Genomic DNA, 18,932 nt, shown 5'->3' on the forward strand with positions numbered 1-18,932 from the left:
AATAATTTAATGTTACGTTACACCTCAACTAATAAAATATTAACACTCTATAATTAATATATAGTTAATTATTTATATAAAATTTGAGAGACTAAAATATAAACTCTAAACCCTAAAATATATGATCGATTTGATGCGCGGATGACATGGTACGTCGAGCAAATAGTACAAATGCTATTTGCTAACATTGAAACCACATGTACCGTTTTATTAGAAATGTAGTTATTTTTATATATGTGTAAAATAAATAAATAAATAAATAAATAGGTTGTAGCATTTATTAGGATTAGACTAAAATAAGGGTAAAATGGAATTGGTTGGGTTAGTGTTGGCGTATACACAAGAATTGAAGAAGAGAAGATGAGCCAAACTCGTAACTAACTATTTTATCAACTTCACTACCTATTTTTAACTCATTTTACATGAGCCAAGTCTGTATTGAAATTGATTGAAAAATGAGAGAAACACAAGAGACTCCATTGTTGCATACACAGATTTCTCTCAAAAGAACTGGTTTGCTTTCTGTTCTCTTATTTCATCCTTCAATTGCTTTTACATATCTTATATTCTAATTAATTTGGAAGTGTTGGCTTGGCTGGCAGGGAGTGTATGGACAGCAGTGGCACATATAATAACAGGAGTTATAGGGTCAGGAGTGCTATCACTGGGATGGAGTGTAGCTCAGCTTGGCTGGATCGCAGGCCCATTGATGATCATCTTCTTTGCATTAATCACCCTTTTTTCAACATACCTTCTATGCGACTCGTACCGTTTTCCTGATCCTGAATATGGTCCTGGAAGAAATCCTTCTTATCTTCTGGCTGTTGATGCATCTTTAGGTATTTATTCCTTCCTCTTTCTTTTTTTATATATTTTTCATCTTCGTAAAGAAAGACTTAATTCACCCTAAACGAGAATATGTTTAGAAAGGCGAGGATTGTTACGTAAATAAAGGTTTAACTCACTTTAAAACGTAACTCAAATATATGTTTTTTTTTTTGTTGTTGAATACAATTGTGGAACAAAAACTAAAATGGGAAGGAGGGGGTTGAATGGTTGGTAGAAACATAAACTTGGAATGGTAGAACACCTACCTGCATCTATGTGTCTTTTTCATAAATCAATTAAATATGTGTCTAATTAAAATGTCCTTTTCCATATTATATATATGTGCTACATTCTATGCCATGAAATTAATTAAAATGTGTCTACATACATTTACATAGTATTCTTTTTTAAATTTATTTCTAATCTATAACCCAACATAGCTTTAGACATTTACTGTGATGTTCAATCAAGTCATGATTTATTACGTACTTAAATAACTATAATCATGCATCCATTTCATTTTCTAAATATATAACTGTTAATCATTGTAAAAACAGTATAACTCAGTTAGTACGTCTTTGAATACGCAAGTTTAAACCAATTTCCTTGGAAAAAAAAATTAAATAAATAAAATCATGTAATGAGTTAATTAATTAATCCATGCCTAGAATCCAATTTTGAGATTCTTGTATCCCAAATTAATTAATGTTGTGCATTTAAAGAATTGTCTTAGTCCTAGTTATTTTTTATATATATAAAAATCCATTATATTTGTTAGCGGGCGGGTTCTCTATTATAAAAATCCATCAATTCTTTTTCAATGACAAATTGTAAACAAAATTATTTTTATTTTAATTGGAAAAGTGTGAAAATAATTAGTACAGTAGGTATTAGTTTTGTTGAGATCCTAGTAGATTCAGATTATATATATAATAAGATTCGTCAAAGTCACATCTTGCAATCGTCAGGGTTTGGCAACAAATCCATTATGTTGGTGTGTGAAACAAATACAAGTATTCCAATAAATAAATAATTCATTTTTGGACCCATCAATAATTAGACATTCACAATTATTATACACAACATAATTCCGATTATTAAATAACTAAACCGAAATTATGCTAAATTAAATCAAGTTGATTGGATTAAAATACTTTCACTAGACAACCAAGAGCCAATTTATTCTTAACATTATAAATGGTAACTTAAATTATATATAGTTTTGAATCTTGTTATCTCCACTCTACTATTAATAGCAAATCAGTGACACGTGCGTACACGTAAAAAAAAAATTAGAACTTTGAATAAATTTATCGTGTGTATATATGTCTTTAATCCAGTACAAAATGCGAGATATTTTTTTATTTTATTTTTTCATGTGCGTACACATGTTTTTAATCGGTTACTAATAATTGATGACATGATGCACACACGAAGTGGAGATAACGAGATTCATGACTACATAGGATACTCCATTAATAGTGATGGAAATTAACTAACTTTCAAACTTCAGGGGTAAATAGGCTAAAATTGCAAACATTAGAGGTATAATTGTGTCATTTTATGATGTTATGGATAAAATTGATCCTAAAGGTCCACGTTTTTATAACTTATCCCTAGTAAATATATCTGCCAACTGATTTGTGACGCGCCTTGAGCTGGTGCTCAACAAACTGACTTTAGGAACAAGTGTATCTTGTTATATATAATAATCTGAGAAGTCCAATTATCAAATCCACGAGAATTATTTGCAAATATCGAATGTAATAGGCTTTTTTTTTTTGTTATCTAAGCAACTCAATAACGTGAAAATTTTGGTTTTCTAAGTTATAAACTACTCCTACTCCTAATTAGTGAGACAGAAGTAGTATTTCATGCTTCACGAAGTAGCATTAACATAGTATTAATCTGATTAAGCTTTATATGTATCAATTTAAGCCAAATCTCCCGAGCCAATACTTGTATTCAAATGATCTGCAAGAGAATCCTTTGAGTCATAAATACTACGCCAAACATAGCTTAGATTTCGTCATAGTTCTTCCCAAAGAAAAAAAACTATGAAAAAAATATTTAGCTTGTAAGACTCGTTACATCATGGAAGAAGGATTTTTGAGCAAACGCCAACCTAGTTTCATTAAAAGAGCGAGATTGAATAGACGAGCGTCATGAACTCCCACAACGCCTTTACACTTTGAAAGACATAAATGTTTTCTAGATAACCAATGAATTTCACGATTTTGAGATTGACCTTTCCACTTGAATCTTTCCATGGAAGAGGTATTTTTTATAGAACACAATCATTGAAGGAGAACCCATGACTCATGACGTCAATTTTCATCAGAAAACCCATAGAACCTCCTGAAACCTCCTAAAACGAAAAGTGGTCACATTTTTCATATTCAGAACCACAACTATATGGTTATTAGGGGTAAACTACACCAATGGTACCTGAACTTTACATAGTTTACACTTTGGTACCTAGATTACATTTTGTCCCAAAATATACCTGAAGTAACGATGACCGGACAATTTAGTATATTTTTACCGGTTATGACTGGTCAACGCGAGTTTCATGAGTTAATTACATTAATGGTACCCGAACTTTACCATAATTCGCACTTCGGTACCTGGATTTTATTTTATCCTAAAAACATAACACAAGTAAAGGTGACTGAAAGTTTAGTTCATTTGATCGGTTAGTGACCGGGTAACATGAACTAAACATTGAGACTCACCATACACTCAATTAACATAAAATTATAATACTGTTATAATTTTATGTTAATTGAGTGTATGATTGGTTTCAATTTTTAATTTAAAATGGTCAAACTCGGGTTGATCAATCACTGATCGGTCAAATATACTAAAATATTGAGTCATCTTTACTTGAAGTGTATTTTTTGGACAAAATGAAATCTAGGTACCAAAATGTGAATTCGGGTAAAGTTCAGGTACCATCAGTGTAATTTACTCATCAAAATCGGATTTGACCGGCCATTAACCGGTAAAATATACTTAATTGTCCGGTCATCGTTACTTTGGGTATATTTTTGAGACAAAATGTAATCTAGGTACCAAAGTGCGAATTATGGTAAAGTTCATGTACCATTGGTGTAATTTACTCTGGTTATTAGAGAAACTCTACGATCAACAAAAGCTTTATTCTTCTAAAGAAAAGATAATCCACTACTACGACTCCAACAATCCAGCGTGAAACAACCCTCAAAATAAGTTGTAGTTTCATCATCCTTTCCCTTATAGTTACATTAAGCATATAATTCTCTTTTCAAACTATAAAAAATATTCTGAAATACTGTTGGAATTTCAGACTTAATAAAAGAGAATGAATGAGATGATTTGATAACAACTCAATTTGTTGTGAAAAGCGTACATATTATTGAGTTTAAATACATCAGGAACAGTTACAGAATAACTGTTGAATAACCACTTCCTACAAATCAGTAAATTAATAACCACTTCAGCAACTGACTAAATCAAACTTACAGAAGAAGATATTCTAAACATAATATAAAAATAATGTAGCAGTTACTAAAGCATAAATTCAACACTCCTCCTTGCTTTGGTTGCTGCAAACTCTAAGCTTTTCTCTAAGAAACTCAAACTTGCTCTTTGGCAATGGCTTGGTGAATATGTCTTGCCAGTTGGAGATCAGTCTGGCAATACTTCAACTTAACAGATCCTTCCTTTTGCACATCTCTGAGAAAGAACAACTTGATATTAAAATGTTTTGTTTTCCGATGAAATACAGGATTATTTGAGATGGCAATAGCAGCTTGATTATCTACAAACACTTCTGTGCTTTCTTTTTGTTCCAATTTTAGATCAACCATTAACTTTCTAAGCCACAAAGCTTGATTCGCAGCTGCAGTTGCTGCTATGAACTCTGCCTCAGCAGTTGATTGTGCAACTATCTCCTGCTTCTTACAACACCAAGAAAACATCCCGAAACCCAAATTAAGGTGCTCTTCATATCTTCAGAACCACCATGATCACTATCAGAATATCCCTGCAAAACACAGTTCTGACTTGCACAAAACTTAACTCCAAAATCAAGTGTTCATTTGACATATCTCATCACTCTTTTTGCAGCGGTAAGATAAGTTTCAGTTGCAAAATGACAAAATCTTGATAATACACTAACAACATGCAAAATATCAGGTCTAGTTGCTGTTAAATACATTAGACAACCAACCATTCTTCTATAAAGAGTCTCATCCACCTTTTCAGTTTCATCATCCTTGCTAAACTTCTGGGTTCTACACATTGGAGTGGGCATTTCCCTACAATCTTCCATTCTGAATTTTTTCAGAACCTCCCTTGCATACTTCTTTTGACAGACAAAAATGTTGTTTGGATTTTGCTTCACTTCCATTCCAAGAAAGTAAGCCATCTCTCCCAAATCAGTCATCTCAAAACTTTTTTACATATCCTGTTTAAATTCTTCAACAAGACTGACATTGCTACCTGTAACTAGCAAGTCATCAACATACAAAGTAACAACCACAAAGTCAATTTCATCACCTTTAATGTAGAGGGTAACTTCACTGACGCTTTTTTCGAAACCCAGCTTCATCAAATGCTCGTCAATTCTGCAGTACCATGCTCTAGGTGCGTGCTTCAACCCATATAAAGCTTTTTTCAGTAGATAAACCTTATCGTCATGCTCCTTTATTGTAAACCCATCAGGCTGTTTTACATATATCTCCTCCTCAAACAAGCCATTCAAAAATGCAGATTTAACATCAAGTTGATACACCTTCCAACCTTTTTGTGCAGCCATAGCAAGTAGCAATCTGATTGTATCTAGCCTGGCAATAGGAGCAAATGTGTCAGAAAAATCCACTCCATAAATTTGAGCATACCCCTTAACAACAAGTTTGGCCTTGTGCTTGTTTATGGAGCCATCATGATTCAATTTTGTTTTGAACACCCATTTTACACCTATCACTTTTCTGTCTTCATGCTTTTTCACCAATTACCAATCTGATTTTTCTCAATCATCCTCAGCTCTTCCTTCATAGCAGCTACCCACTTAGGATCTTTCCTTGCTTCCCAAAAATCTGATGGTTCAAGAACAACAACATTACACCTTTGGTAAATATCAGAAAGTGATCGTGTACCTCTAATGGGACTATCATCAACTAATTCATCTTCATTGAAGTGAATAGTTGAAACTTGAGTCAGAATTGAAATTGATTGCTCCCATTTCCAATTCCATTCTTCATTCTCCATAAAATGCACATCTCTACTTATTAGAATTTTCCTTAAATGTGGTTGGAAAACTCTATAAGCTTTGGAGATTGTACTGTACACCACCAAAAATTCTAGCTTCTGCCTTGCTATCAAGCTTTTCTCGTTTTATCTGTGGCACATAGACAAAACACAAACAGCCAAAAATCTTGAAATTTTTCAAAGATGGTTTATGCCCATACCAGGTTTCAAATGGAGTCTTTCCTTCCACCGCTTTTGTTGGAAGTCTGTTAAGAAGAAACATTGCAGTATGTGCATCTTCAGCCCAATACTCTTTTGGCAAGTTCTTCTCATACAATAAGCACCTCGCCATCTCCATTATTGTGCGATTTTTCCGCTCACTAACCCCATTTTATTGTGGAGTGTACGAAGCTGTAAGTTGATGTTCGATGCCCGATTCTTCACAGAATTGATCAAACTGCTTAGAAGTGTATTCTTTGCCATTATTAGACCTCACAATTTGAATCTTGCACCCACTTTGAGTTTCAACCCACTGCTTGAACTTCCAAAATACACCAGCAACCTCTGACTTGAATTTGAGGAAATAAATCCAGCACATCCTGGAAAAATCATCAATAAAGATTAAAAAATATTTACTCCCATTAGAAGAATGAGTTCTATGAGGTCCTGCTACATCTGTGTGTATGAGTTGCAAATTTTTTTCAGCCCTCCAAGTTGATTGCTGGAAAGGAAGTCTTGTTTGCTTCCCTTGATGACAAGCTCTGCAATCTGGAATTTCAGATTCAAGGTGTGGTAATCCTTGAACCAGCTCTTTTCTTTGCAAATTCACAACAGCAGCATGATTGAAATGCCCAAGTCTTTTTTGCCAGACTTCTGAATTAATTTGTGTTGCAGTAAACACTATTTGCTCCTCCTTCAATGGATTCAATGCAAAAGCTCTTGCCTTTCATCTTCACTTTGAAGACATCTTTATCCGCTGAATCCTTTATGATGCAGTGATTTGTTTCAAATAAAACTTTGAAACCCTTCTCAAGAAGTTGGCCAACACTCAACAAATTCTGACTTATGTTAGGCACAAATAATACATCTTTGATTATTTTTGTACCTAAAGTGCTCTTAATAGCTACTGTACCTTTTCCCTTCACTGGAATGTATTCTCCATTTCCAATTTTGGACTTTGGAAACTGCTAATGTATCTAGCTCTTTGAACAAAGCACGATCATAAGTCATATGGTTCGTACATCCGCTATCTACAAGTTAATTATCACTTGAATTTCCAGCAGCAAAACATGAAGCCACAAAAAGATACTCCTCTTCTTATTGATTATCACTTTTGTTGAGTGTTGCTTTTGCAGATCTTTTGATGATGTCCTATCTTTTTGGCACTTCTCACATTGTTGATCTGGTCTTCTCCAACATTTAAAAGGTGGATGACCTTTCTTCCCACAATGATGACAAGGAGGAAAGTCAGAGTTAGTTCTTCCATTGGTGTTAGAAGAATCTGAAACTTCCTTCTTATTCTTCTTGTACTTCTTCCCTTTTTCTCCCTAACTGGATTGACCCTTTGCAAATAATGCACCTTCAACAAAATTCTCAGACCTCAAAAGTCTCCTCTGCTCTTGTGCCTGCAAAGCATTCAATAACTCTGCCAAACTAATTTTTGACAGATCCTTAGTGTTTTCCAGAGAAGAAATGGTTGCCTCAAACCTTTCAGGAACAGTCACAAGAAGCTTTTGAACTAATCTAGAATCAGAAAATTCAGTACCAAGTAATCTTACTTTGTTAGCAATGTTAAGCAATTTGTCTAAATACTCTTTGACAGTTTCTAAATCCTTCATCTTTTGAAATTCAAATTCTCTGATCAAGTTAAGAGCCTTCATTCCCTTGATCTTCTCATCTCCTTCAAATTCCTTCTTCAAGAAATTCCAGACTTCAAAAGTTGATTTCATTGTCATGATTCTGATAAAGATACCAGATGAGACTGCAGCAAATAATGTAGCTATGGCCTTAGTGTCACGAGTTTATTTTTCCAACCCGTGCGGCACTTAGACGCTCGCTATCAAAGTCGCTAAGTAAGCCTAATTTTCGTATGTAAGAACAAAATAGGCTGAATGGACGTAATGAGTTTGGGAGAATGAAAGGGACAAGAGAGTTTTGCAAAGAAAGCTTTTGTATTGCTTTAGACTTTCTTGATTTCTTCTCTTTGTGATTTTTGATCTGTGCCATAGTTGGATTCTCGGACAATGGAGGAACTTCGTATTCCTCTTCAACAGCTTCCCAGAGATCATTAGCCTCTAGATGTGCCTCCATCCTTGCTGCCCAAATATGAAAGCCTTCACCATTGAAAACAGGCGGTGCTAATGCAGTAAATGGAGTTTCTGATGAATCCATAAAAGAATAAGAGAAAAAGAAATAAGAACAAATTCACAAATCCCTCAAGAAGAGAGCTTCAGACCTAATAAAAGAGAATGAATGAGATGATTTGATAACAACTCAATTTGTTGTGAAAAGCGTATATATTATTGATCTGATACTGAGTTTAAATACAACAGGAACAGTTACAGAATAACTGTTGAATAACCACTTCCTACAAATCAGTGAATTAATAACTACTTCAGCAACTAACTAAATCAAACTTACAGAAGAGATATTCTAAACATAATACAAAAATAATGTAGCAGTTACTAAAGCATAAATTCAACAAATACAAATGAAATAGGTCATGTCGACCCCGAATCATTTCGAGACTAAGGCTTTATTCTTGATGTACAATGAAATAGGTCATGAATTTTTAATTTAGTTTGATGTTCATATTTTCCCATCACAATTATAATTAATGAATTACTTAATGTGTCAAATTGAAATCGAAAGGATTAATGTGTTGAAAATTGAAAAATGAAATAGGGATTTGAGGATATTTTGTCAGATATTAATTATAACAAAAAATGCATTGATGGATTAATTTCAGGTAAGAAAGCATCGTGGATATGTGGTATCTTCGTAGAAATAAGCTTATATGGGGTGGGAATAGCTTATACCATTACAACTGCTATCAGTGTGAGGTATATTTTACTTTTCTTTTTTAGAACACAAAAAAAAATATTCAAGTTTTTTTAACTTATATTATTTTATTCAAAAGGTCTTTGATAAATTGTTTTATTCCATTGAGTTTCTTGGTTTTTTTTATTTTATATATCAGACCCTTGATCCATTATATTACCACATTAATTAAGCCTATAAACTTTCACTGTTTTATTCATAAGTCTTTCATTAATCCTTTTTTACATTAACTAGCCTTGCATTATCAGTTCCGATATGATTACGCTCCACTTCTGTGGTGACATTATAGTAGAAAGCTTAAAATGAACTGCCAATGGATCGACTTTGCATTTCGTCATATCAAACCTCTTAAGGACTTTCTCAATATACCTTTCATGGTTAAGTTATAACTTTCCAGCTACCATGTCATTGACAATCTCCAGACCCAAGATTCTTTTGGCTCCACCCAAGTATTTCATCTTAAATTCAATTTAATAGATTTTTCAGCTTACAAATTTCAGACAGATGTTTACAAGCAATGAGCATATCGTCAACATATAATAACAGATAGATGAAAGGAATATCCAACCCTCTTCAGATAGACACAACTATCATAAGATGATCTCGTGCAACCATATGACAACATAAAAGAATCAAACCTCTTATACAATTGCCTCGGTGACTACTTTATTTGTAAAAATATTTCTTCAACAAGCATACATTATCTTCCTTTTCTTTAGCCTTAAACCCACTATGTCGTTGCCTACAAATCTTCCCCTTTAACTCTCTATGCAAGAAATATGTCTTGATATCCAGTTTCTCCAACTCGAAGTCATTCATACCAACATGAGACAATAAAGCAAGAATTATTGTGTGTTTTACTAGCGATGAGAAAACGTCATAGAAGTCTACCCTGACAACTTGATTGAAGCCTTGTGCCACAAGCCTTGCCTTCTAGTGTGTGTTGTCCACACCAGGAATACCGTGTTTCTTCTTATATACTCGTTTACAGCCGATATTTCCTTACCTTTGGGTGCTAGAACTATATTCCATATGTCATTCTAGTGAAGGGATTGGATGTTTTCCATAGCAACCAACCATTTTTCAAAATCAATTGACCTGATTGCCTTATTAAAGGAACTTGGATCACCATCTGACTCTACTTTACTTGAAATAGTAATGTATGAAACTTAATTTTCATTGCCACATTGGTGGATGTATCTTTGTGCTTGATCTTTTCTTAGAAATACATACAAACATTGTATTGCATTGGATACTCACATCACAACTAACTCAACTTATTAGTAACAAGTTCCCCAAATGTTGGTGTGTTGGGTGACATTTCAAGAGACGGAGGAATTACCTCTAACTCAATCAATTTGCCAGTTATTTCATAAGGACTTGCCTTACTAGAAATAAAACCTTCCCCTCTTGGACGTATCTGTTGGAAATTAGGCTAAGGTATAGCAGCAGAAATATAAAATTTTTAACCTATTTCCATTTAACCACAAGATCCGTTAACCGTTATTTCATATAAAGAAGGATAAGAAGAAATACATTTTAGAAGTTCTATCTACCGTTGCAAACGAAGTGCCCACAACTTCAAAAGAGATAGAAACTGTCTACCAATCTTCCCCTATCCGAAACAGATCTTCCAGACCTCCGAACGACAATCCCTTCGGTGGAAACGTGGAAGAATATGTCTAGAAGCTCATGTCCAAAAATCGCGATGATCCGACGGTTCAATCTCTGGGAATCTGCGAAATCGTGAACTGACCTGATGTAGGAGTAGTAAAACGAATTTCTCCCTTTTGTTTGTTTTTCTTCTTCGAGTTCCCAAACACGAAATAAAACACGGGAAGATTAATTTAGTATCAACCGTTGAATAGCAACCAAAGTAGATTGCCTCTAACTAATCAACACAAGATCAAGGATAAAAGAAATAGATGAAAATTAATTGATCAAACGAAGCCGTAGAGAAATCTCGTCCTCGAACTAGGGGTGTCGAATTTTCTCTCTCTTGGACTAGGTGAATTTTGAAAATCACAAGTAGGGTATGGCTTGCTTGGATTTCGAAAATCTCAAGGGAAAGGGTATTTATAATCTCTTGTATCTAATCCCTAGTTAGATAGAATTAGGTTACTGAATAGGAATTCCATTCGGAATAGAATTCCTAATTATTATCTCACTATATATCTAATACATTAAGGATAATAATGATAACCTTATTGGATAATAATATGAGTATATTAATCTAATTAAAACTCCTAACTTAATTATCTCTTAATTAATTTAATTCATATTCCTAATCTAATTAGGATTAACAAAATCAAATTAATTATTCATGTATATCACTACATGAATTTCGACCCCCTTATGTCCATGGGCCTTATTGGGCTCAATTGGGCTTCTATCAATTAATTAACATCTATCTCTCTTTTAGGTTCCAAGTCTTATGTGTGATCCATTAGGTTCTTATTGCTTCTAGCCGTATGCAACGTTATTAAATTAATTTTTAAAGAATTACATTTAATCTTTGCATAACGGAATGATGTACAGAGTATGTGATTAGCAAGTCCGTAATCATTCCCCCAGAGCTATAAGAAGACAGGTTGATTCTGTCGTTAACCTTTCCGTATTAGTTACAGTATAATTCGATCCTTTATCAACTACATCCTTGAACTGAATCTTGTGACTATGGGTGATGTCAAGTCACATATAGCGAGACGTTCATTTTACTTGTACAGGCCGAGTCAACTCAAAAAGATAGGTTAAGTGAAATCTGTATTTCTTACTCTTAAGCTATCACCTTGCAAGGATTTATATTCGAGTCTTCCACAAGCGATCCATGGATGTATCTCCCATTTATCGGGAGTGATAAATGCTCAATCCAATATATAACGACTCCACAATCCCTTCCTGTGATACCCAACGTCTACTGTTCACACCCCAGAGTCATCTCTGTTAAGGATCGTGTTACACCAGAGTCAAAGCATCACATTCCGTAATCCAGAATACCAATTAATATTCCTTTGAGTCTGAGGATTAGTTATACCTATTAATACCAATGAGATGAACAGGTGACAAGGATGAATCTACCCATCCTGTTATCTCAAATCGGATCCCCAATCCTAATGAACAACGTTTCATCGGATCTATGTAACTGTCCAGATATCTGTATATATGAAGCTTGTGAGATCAGCTTTCTGTCGGACAGAAGACATTGTTACATACAAGTCTCAACAGTGATATGTCAATCCCAAACATATCACTTGACTTAGGGTTGTTTTAAGTTTATCAGTTTACTATAAAGTTTTGTCTCACTTCATGCTTGTATGAACACTTTATAATCACTTTAAATAAACTTACGGATTTCCTTTTATTAGACTTTATTTAGTGCTTAAAAGGGATTGCTTTTATATAGTTATAAAACATATATCTCATTAAACAAATGATATAAAGAACAATTCATTTACATTAAGTTTGTATCCTAGAACAATTGTCTATAGGACACTAAACCCCAACAGTATCATAATTAACTCATGAAATTTTACATCCCATACTTATTACAAATTTCTTTGAAATAAGACACTGAAGTTTATAATCCTTGACCCAAAAACCATAACCAATCAATACATTTTCTAGCTCTGTGTGTCGATTTGTTGCCATTATTGACATATATATAGTGGACAACCAAAGACTTTTAAATTAAAAAATCATAAGGATTTTCAAACCACACCTCCTCGGCAGTTTTCATGTTAAGGGATGCATGTGAAAATTAGTTCACAAGATAGCAAGCTATATCAGAAATGAATGATTGCCATATTCACGCGTTCAACAATGTCATTCTGTTGTGGTTGGTAAGTGCATGTATGGTGCTTAACTATTCCTTCATTCTCATATAATTGATTAAATTCACCAGAAACAAATTCAAGACCATTGTCTGCCTTTAGACATTTTATTTCCCTCCCAATTTATTTCTCAATCATGGTTTTTGACAGTTTGAATTTTTTAAACACACCATTCTTACTTGCAACAAACCTAACACCATCAATGGATGGCTCCCTTGATGGACTAATGAATTGGAACGAATGGACGGCTTGTGCAGTATTTTCAATATTTTTATCTTTTTCATTCATCTAATTTTTTCTCCTAAATCAATTGGCCCTTATACGCCCATTTTTACTGCAGAAGTGACAAAATTAGGTTCTTATGAGACCTAGAATGAGATATACCTTTCCCTTTGTTATTACTTGAACCCCTCTAAGAAGTTCTTCCACGAACTACAAAACCCTGGTTCATATACTCTGTAGTAATTAACTTTTAAGAGTTTGGAACCAACATAAACTTCTATTGAACTTCAGAAAATTTATACAGCAATACAAACATCAGTTACAACTGACTTCCATAACTTCTCCTAAACATAAGCAATAAGTGAATAACTTCTCCTGAATTCAAATAATTAAATAAAACATTGTCTGCTAATAAATTAACTAAGGCATGTTTCCAACAAACTCCTCATTGCCTTAGTATTTACAAACACCCAACTTGTTTCTCAAATATTCGAATCTTCCTTTTGGAAGAGCTTTGGTCAGCACATCTGCAATCTGCTCCTCTGTTTTGCAATAAATCAGCTTGACTTCACCATCTTTCTGCTTTTCTCTCAAGTGATAGTGTTTGATGTTGAAATGCTTTGTTTTCCCATGGAAAATGGGATCTTTAGAGATTGCAATAGCTGCTTGATTGTCTACAAATATCTCTGTTGGCTGAAACTGCTTCATGTCTAAATCTGCTAAGCGTATTTTGATCAAATCTCAACACTCCCTCTTGATTCAAAGTTTGTTTTGATGATGTACTTCCCATCACCATTCTAGAATTGGAGCACTTCTCTCCAAATGCTTCATATTGGTGCACATCTCACCAATTTCAAAACAATGTTTCTTCTTCTTCTTCTTCGGCAACATGTGTCAACTTGACACTTTCTTCAGACTTGGTTGTACAATTCTTTTAAATATGTCCAAACCTTTTGCACTTGTGACACTGAGGCTTCCCTTTGTGCCAGCAATCGTCTTCATGGTGACCGGGCTTGCTACAGATAGCACATTTGGACTGAGCTTTTCCTTTTGAAGATGAACCATTTGCCATATAAGCACCTTCAACTACTTGTTGGGTTCCTTCTTTTCTTAAACTTCTTCTTTGCTCTTGTGCATGTAGAGCATTGATTAATTCAGACAAGGAAATTTGACTGATATCTCTGGAATCTTCCAGAGATGAAATTTTTGCCTCAAATCTTTCGAGCAAACTTACAAGCACCTTCTCTACGATTCGGCTACCGGGTATATCTTCTCCCATCAATCGGATTTTATTTATCACCGTCATTAGTTTATCAGAAAACTCTTGTAGAGTCTCCTTTTCTTCCATTCTCAAAATCTCGAAATCTCTTTTGAGATTTAACAATTGCATTCTTCTTGTTCTATCATTGCCATGATAGAGACCCTTCAAACTTGCTTGGCAGTTTCGCAGCCCATAATTCTGGAAAAATGGACTCAGCAACACCGGCATGGATTTGAGACAAGGCTCTTGGACCTTTCGTTTCTTCGTCTTCATGAGCTCGAATTTGATTGAGTGTCGGATTGTTTCCAAGAGGTTGTATTTCCCTCTCAGTTTCAACCCACTCCCATAAGCCAATACCTTTCAAGTGGGTTTTCATTTTGATTGCCCAAACTTGATAATTTTCTCCATCAAAGATTGGAGGTGAAAGATTTGATGGATTATTTGTTACCATCTTTCTCCCTCTCACTCACAAGTCCCTCAAGATAAAAAAGGCTCTGATACCAATTTGTAGTAATTAACTTTTAAGAGTTTGGAACCAATACAAACTTCTATTGAACTTCAGGAAATTTATACAGCAATACAAACATCGGTTACAACTGACTTCCATAACTTCTCCTAAACATAAGCAATATCTGAATAACTTCTCCTAAATTCAAATAATTAAATAAAACATTCAAAGGTAAAATCTTCCATGCCATACAACAAAATCTCCCTAAAAACTTATATGAACGTGGCAACAAGAATAACCTTTTGTTTTGTTTTATTTTTCTCTGTTTTGTCACTTTTTCCCCTAAAAACTGATTATATAAAATTGTTGAGATTGAAGGGCAATACAGAAATCAAACTGTTACCATAGAGAAGGACATGAAGCTGCATGTGAATATTCAGACAGCTTATACATGCTAATATTTGGAGCAGCACAAATCATTCTCTCTCAGATACCAGATTTCCATGAAATGCAATGGCTTTCAATACTTGCTGCTGTCATGTCCTTTGCCTACTCCTCTATGGGATTCGCCCTCGGCGTCGCACAAGTTGCAGAAAATGGATACATAATGGGCAGCATAACTGGAGTTTCAGCTGCCACCACAACAGATAAAATCTGGAATATATCTCAAGCAATAGGAGACATTGCTTTTGCATTTCCATATTCTGTAATTCTTCTTGAGATTCAAGACACCTTAAAATCACCACCACCAGAAAACAAGACTATGAAGAAAGCATCCACAATAGCTCTCATTTTGACCACTTTTTTCTATCTATGCTGTGGAGGATTTGGATATGCAGCTTTTGGACAAGATACTCCTGGGAATCTCTTGACAGGTTTCGGGTTTTACGAGCCTTATTGGCTTATTGATTTCGCTAATGCTTGCATTGTTCTTCATCTCCTTGGAGGCTACCAGGTACGAATTTATTAGAGATTAATATAAGATATATGATTGAGCCTTAACTATCAGCTTGAGCTGTAGGCTAAAACGGTTCCATGATATGGTATCCTGTTGTGCAGGCTGCAAGCCCAAGGGGCATTTGCGTGTGGGGGTGTATCAGAGATTAATATAAGATATATAATTGGACCTTAACTATCAACTCAAACTTTTAGTTCAAACGGTTCCATGACATAATTGATTAAAATTTTGAAAAAATGATTAAACTTTTGAGTTAAACGGTTTCTGTATGCATTTGACAGGTTTACAGTCAGCCAGTGTTTGCTACTATTGAGAAATGGTATGCACGTAGATATCCAGAAAACGAGTTTATAAATAAGGAATATAGCTTGAAACTCCCATTGTTTCCAGCTTTTAGATTGAACTCGTTCAGGCTGTGTTTTAGAACGGCGTACGTGGTGTCGACCACCGCGATTGCGATGGTATTTCCTTACTTCAACGAGGTGATAGGGTTGATGGGAGCATTGAATTTCTGGCCCTTGACAATATATTTTCCAGTTAGAATGTATTTGAGGCAGAGGAAGATTGAAGCATGGACAGTTAAGTGGGTTATGTTACAAGTTTTTAGTATTGTGGTATTTTGTGTGGCTGCTTTTGCTTTGGTTGGATCAGTTGAAGGGGTTATTAGTGCAAAACTAAGCTAATTTATTTATCAATGAAAAAGAAGAGGAAATGAAGGAAACATTCATCAAGAATTTATCTTTTTTAGTGGCTTGCTAGTACATTTATTTATATGGAATAGTATGTACCAATGTAGTTCTTAGTTACTCCCTTTATCTCATAAAAATGTATATACACGCTGAACAAAAAAAAAATTAAATATTATCGATATTTTTCTTATATATCCTCAATTAATAAAGTATTTTAATAACTAAAATACTTAATTCATTCTGTATTTAGTAATTTTAAACCATAATAAATAAAGGGTACCGGTGAATGTGATGATTTTTTTGTGGTTAAAAGAGGAGTTATATACATATGAGAAATAGGTTTTATATATATGTACATATATACCGGGGAGTAATTCACGTATACTCAAAAGAACATTAAATTGTCACCATTGTAGTAATTGAGATTTTGTTTTTTTAATGAAAGATTGGGACGCGATTAAGAGGTTAGACATCCCAACTAGGTTGGCACCCCTAACGCACTTAATCAACCCTGAATATTATTAATAAAAAAAAGAAAATTACAAGAGGGGGAGAAAATTAAAGGAAACGAATATGAGCAACATTACAAAGGTAATCGAAAACATGAAATTGACAAAAATAAGGCGCAGAGTGCCACCAGTGGAGCGCTGACGCAGATTTGCCAAAACAGGCAAGACGATCCGCAGCTTGATTACCTTCCCTGAAGATATGAGTGATTTTGCAGTTCATAGACGAACAACGTGATAAGCAGCTTAACCATTCTTGCTTAATCCTCCATGGAACCGCAGTAGATTTTTCACTTAGCAACTTAACCGCATATGCCGAGTCCGATTCAATCCACAAATTGTGCCAGCCTCTTTCCCAGGCAGCTTCAATAGCAAAGGCGATCGCCATCAGTTCAGCCGTATGAGCATAAGAATCGGCAATGGGAAAGGCGAAACAACCCATTACAAAACCTCTTCCGTTTCTGAAAATCCCCCCAGCGCCAGCGATGCTAGGAGCACCCTCAGCAGCCCCATCGGTGTTAACCTTAATCCAGTCTGTCGGGGGCAGACACCAGCGCACCGTAATGAAGTCCGGTTCCGGAGGTGGCCTGACCCGAGACGTTGAAGAGGAGGTCCATTTAGGCTCATGGAAGAGGAAGAAGAGACGGTTCAGAAGAACTTGGATTGAAGGGAGTTCGTTTTCAAACACAGCCAGGTTCCTGATATGCCAAATATACCAAACCGTAGTAACCGTCGCCAAGTTCCACAAGCTGCGTTTCTTCGATCGGAAGCCAACCGCTCTAATAACACTAAATAAAGCCTCAAAATTAGTCATAAAGCAGAGAGTAACCGCAAAGTTATTAAAGACCATCGCCCAAAGACGTCTCGCAATCCAACACGTAACAAAAAGATGATCCAAAGTCTCGATATTGCAATTACACAAGGCACATCTCGAAGCAAGAGAGAAGCCGCGTACCTGAAGATTAGCCTGAACCGAAATTTTCCCATGAATTACCAGCCAGCAGGCAAACGAACGTCGATGAGGGACAAATGCATTCCAGATAAAGCGATTCCAAGGAACCGCCGGCGAAACAGAGCGGAGCGAGCTATACATGGATTTTGTCGTAAGTTCTCCCGACATGGAATGTTTCCAAATGCAGGTGTCGATTCCATCCCGATTACCTTGAACCCGAAGAATACGAGTCTGAACTTGTTCAAGAAGTCGATCCAAGTTATTCCACGAGTTATCCAACCTGTAATTTCGCACCGGCTCAAAAAGTGTGCGCTGATTTTTAGGCGGAATGCCGAGCTGATCAGCGACAGACGGGGATATCCACGAGTCGGTCCAGAAATTTAGCCGGGAGTTGTCTCCGAACCACCACACAATGTCCTCTCTAACTTGTTCATATACCCTCCTCATGGAAGACCAGACCGTCGAGTTTGAGATGTATGGATTTGGTAAGCCCGAATGCGTGTGAAAGCGAGTAATCAGAAGCTTAGGGATGAAGCTGTCGCCCTTTAAAAGTTCCCAACTGAACTTCCCAAGGAGTGCTGAATTAAACATACCCATGTTTTTAATTCCCAGTCCACCACACTCTAAAGGTTGACAACAGATACGCCAGGCAACAGTGCAAAGTTTCCGTTGATCCCTATTTCCCGTCCAAAGAAAATTCCGGAGGGCTTTATCAATTTTTTTGATAAGCGAGGTAGGCCATCTGTAAACCATGAATGAGTGAATCAAAGCTCCCGTTAAAGCCGATTTAATTAGAGTGAGTCTGCCCGCCAGAGAAAGTGCTTGCCCTTTCCAGAGATTGAATTTAGCAATAAAGCGATCCATTAAAGGTTGCAAAAACCTAGCCTTCGGGGCCCCCTGAAAAAGCGGAACACCAAGGTAATTGAAGGGTAAGCTCGCACGCCGA

The 18,932-nt window shown here is 35.5% G+C and overlaps 1 protein-coding gene across 1 annotated transcript; it reads left to right on the forward strand.

Annotated features, from left to right (window-relative positions):
• The first annotated feature begins 333 nt into the window (after window positions 1-333).
• Window positions 334-16,736, forward strand: LOC136216502 (probable amino acid permease 7). The gene is made up of 5 exons (XM_066003026.1): window positions 334-513; window positions 603-839; window positions 9,029-9,122; window positions 15,260-15,836; window positions 16,121-16,736. Exons 1-5 carry the CDS (start codon window positions 456-458, stop codon window positions 16,520-16,522), a joined length of 1,368 nt encoding a protein of 455 aa, XP_065859098.1. The 5' UTR covers window positions 334-455; the 3' UTR covers window positions 16,523-16,736.
• Window positions 16,737-18,932: the final 2,196 nt, after the last annotated feature.

Source organism: Euphorbia lathyris, chromosome 2 (genome assembly GCF_963576675.1).
Source record: "Euphorbia lathyris chromosome 2, ddEupLath1.1, whole genome shotgun sequence".
Taxonomy (NCBI): Eukaryota; Viridiplantae; Streptophyta; class Magnoliopsida; order Malpighiales; family Euphorbiaceae; genus Euphorbia; species Euphorbia lathyris.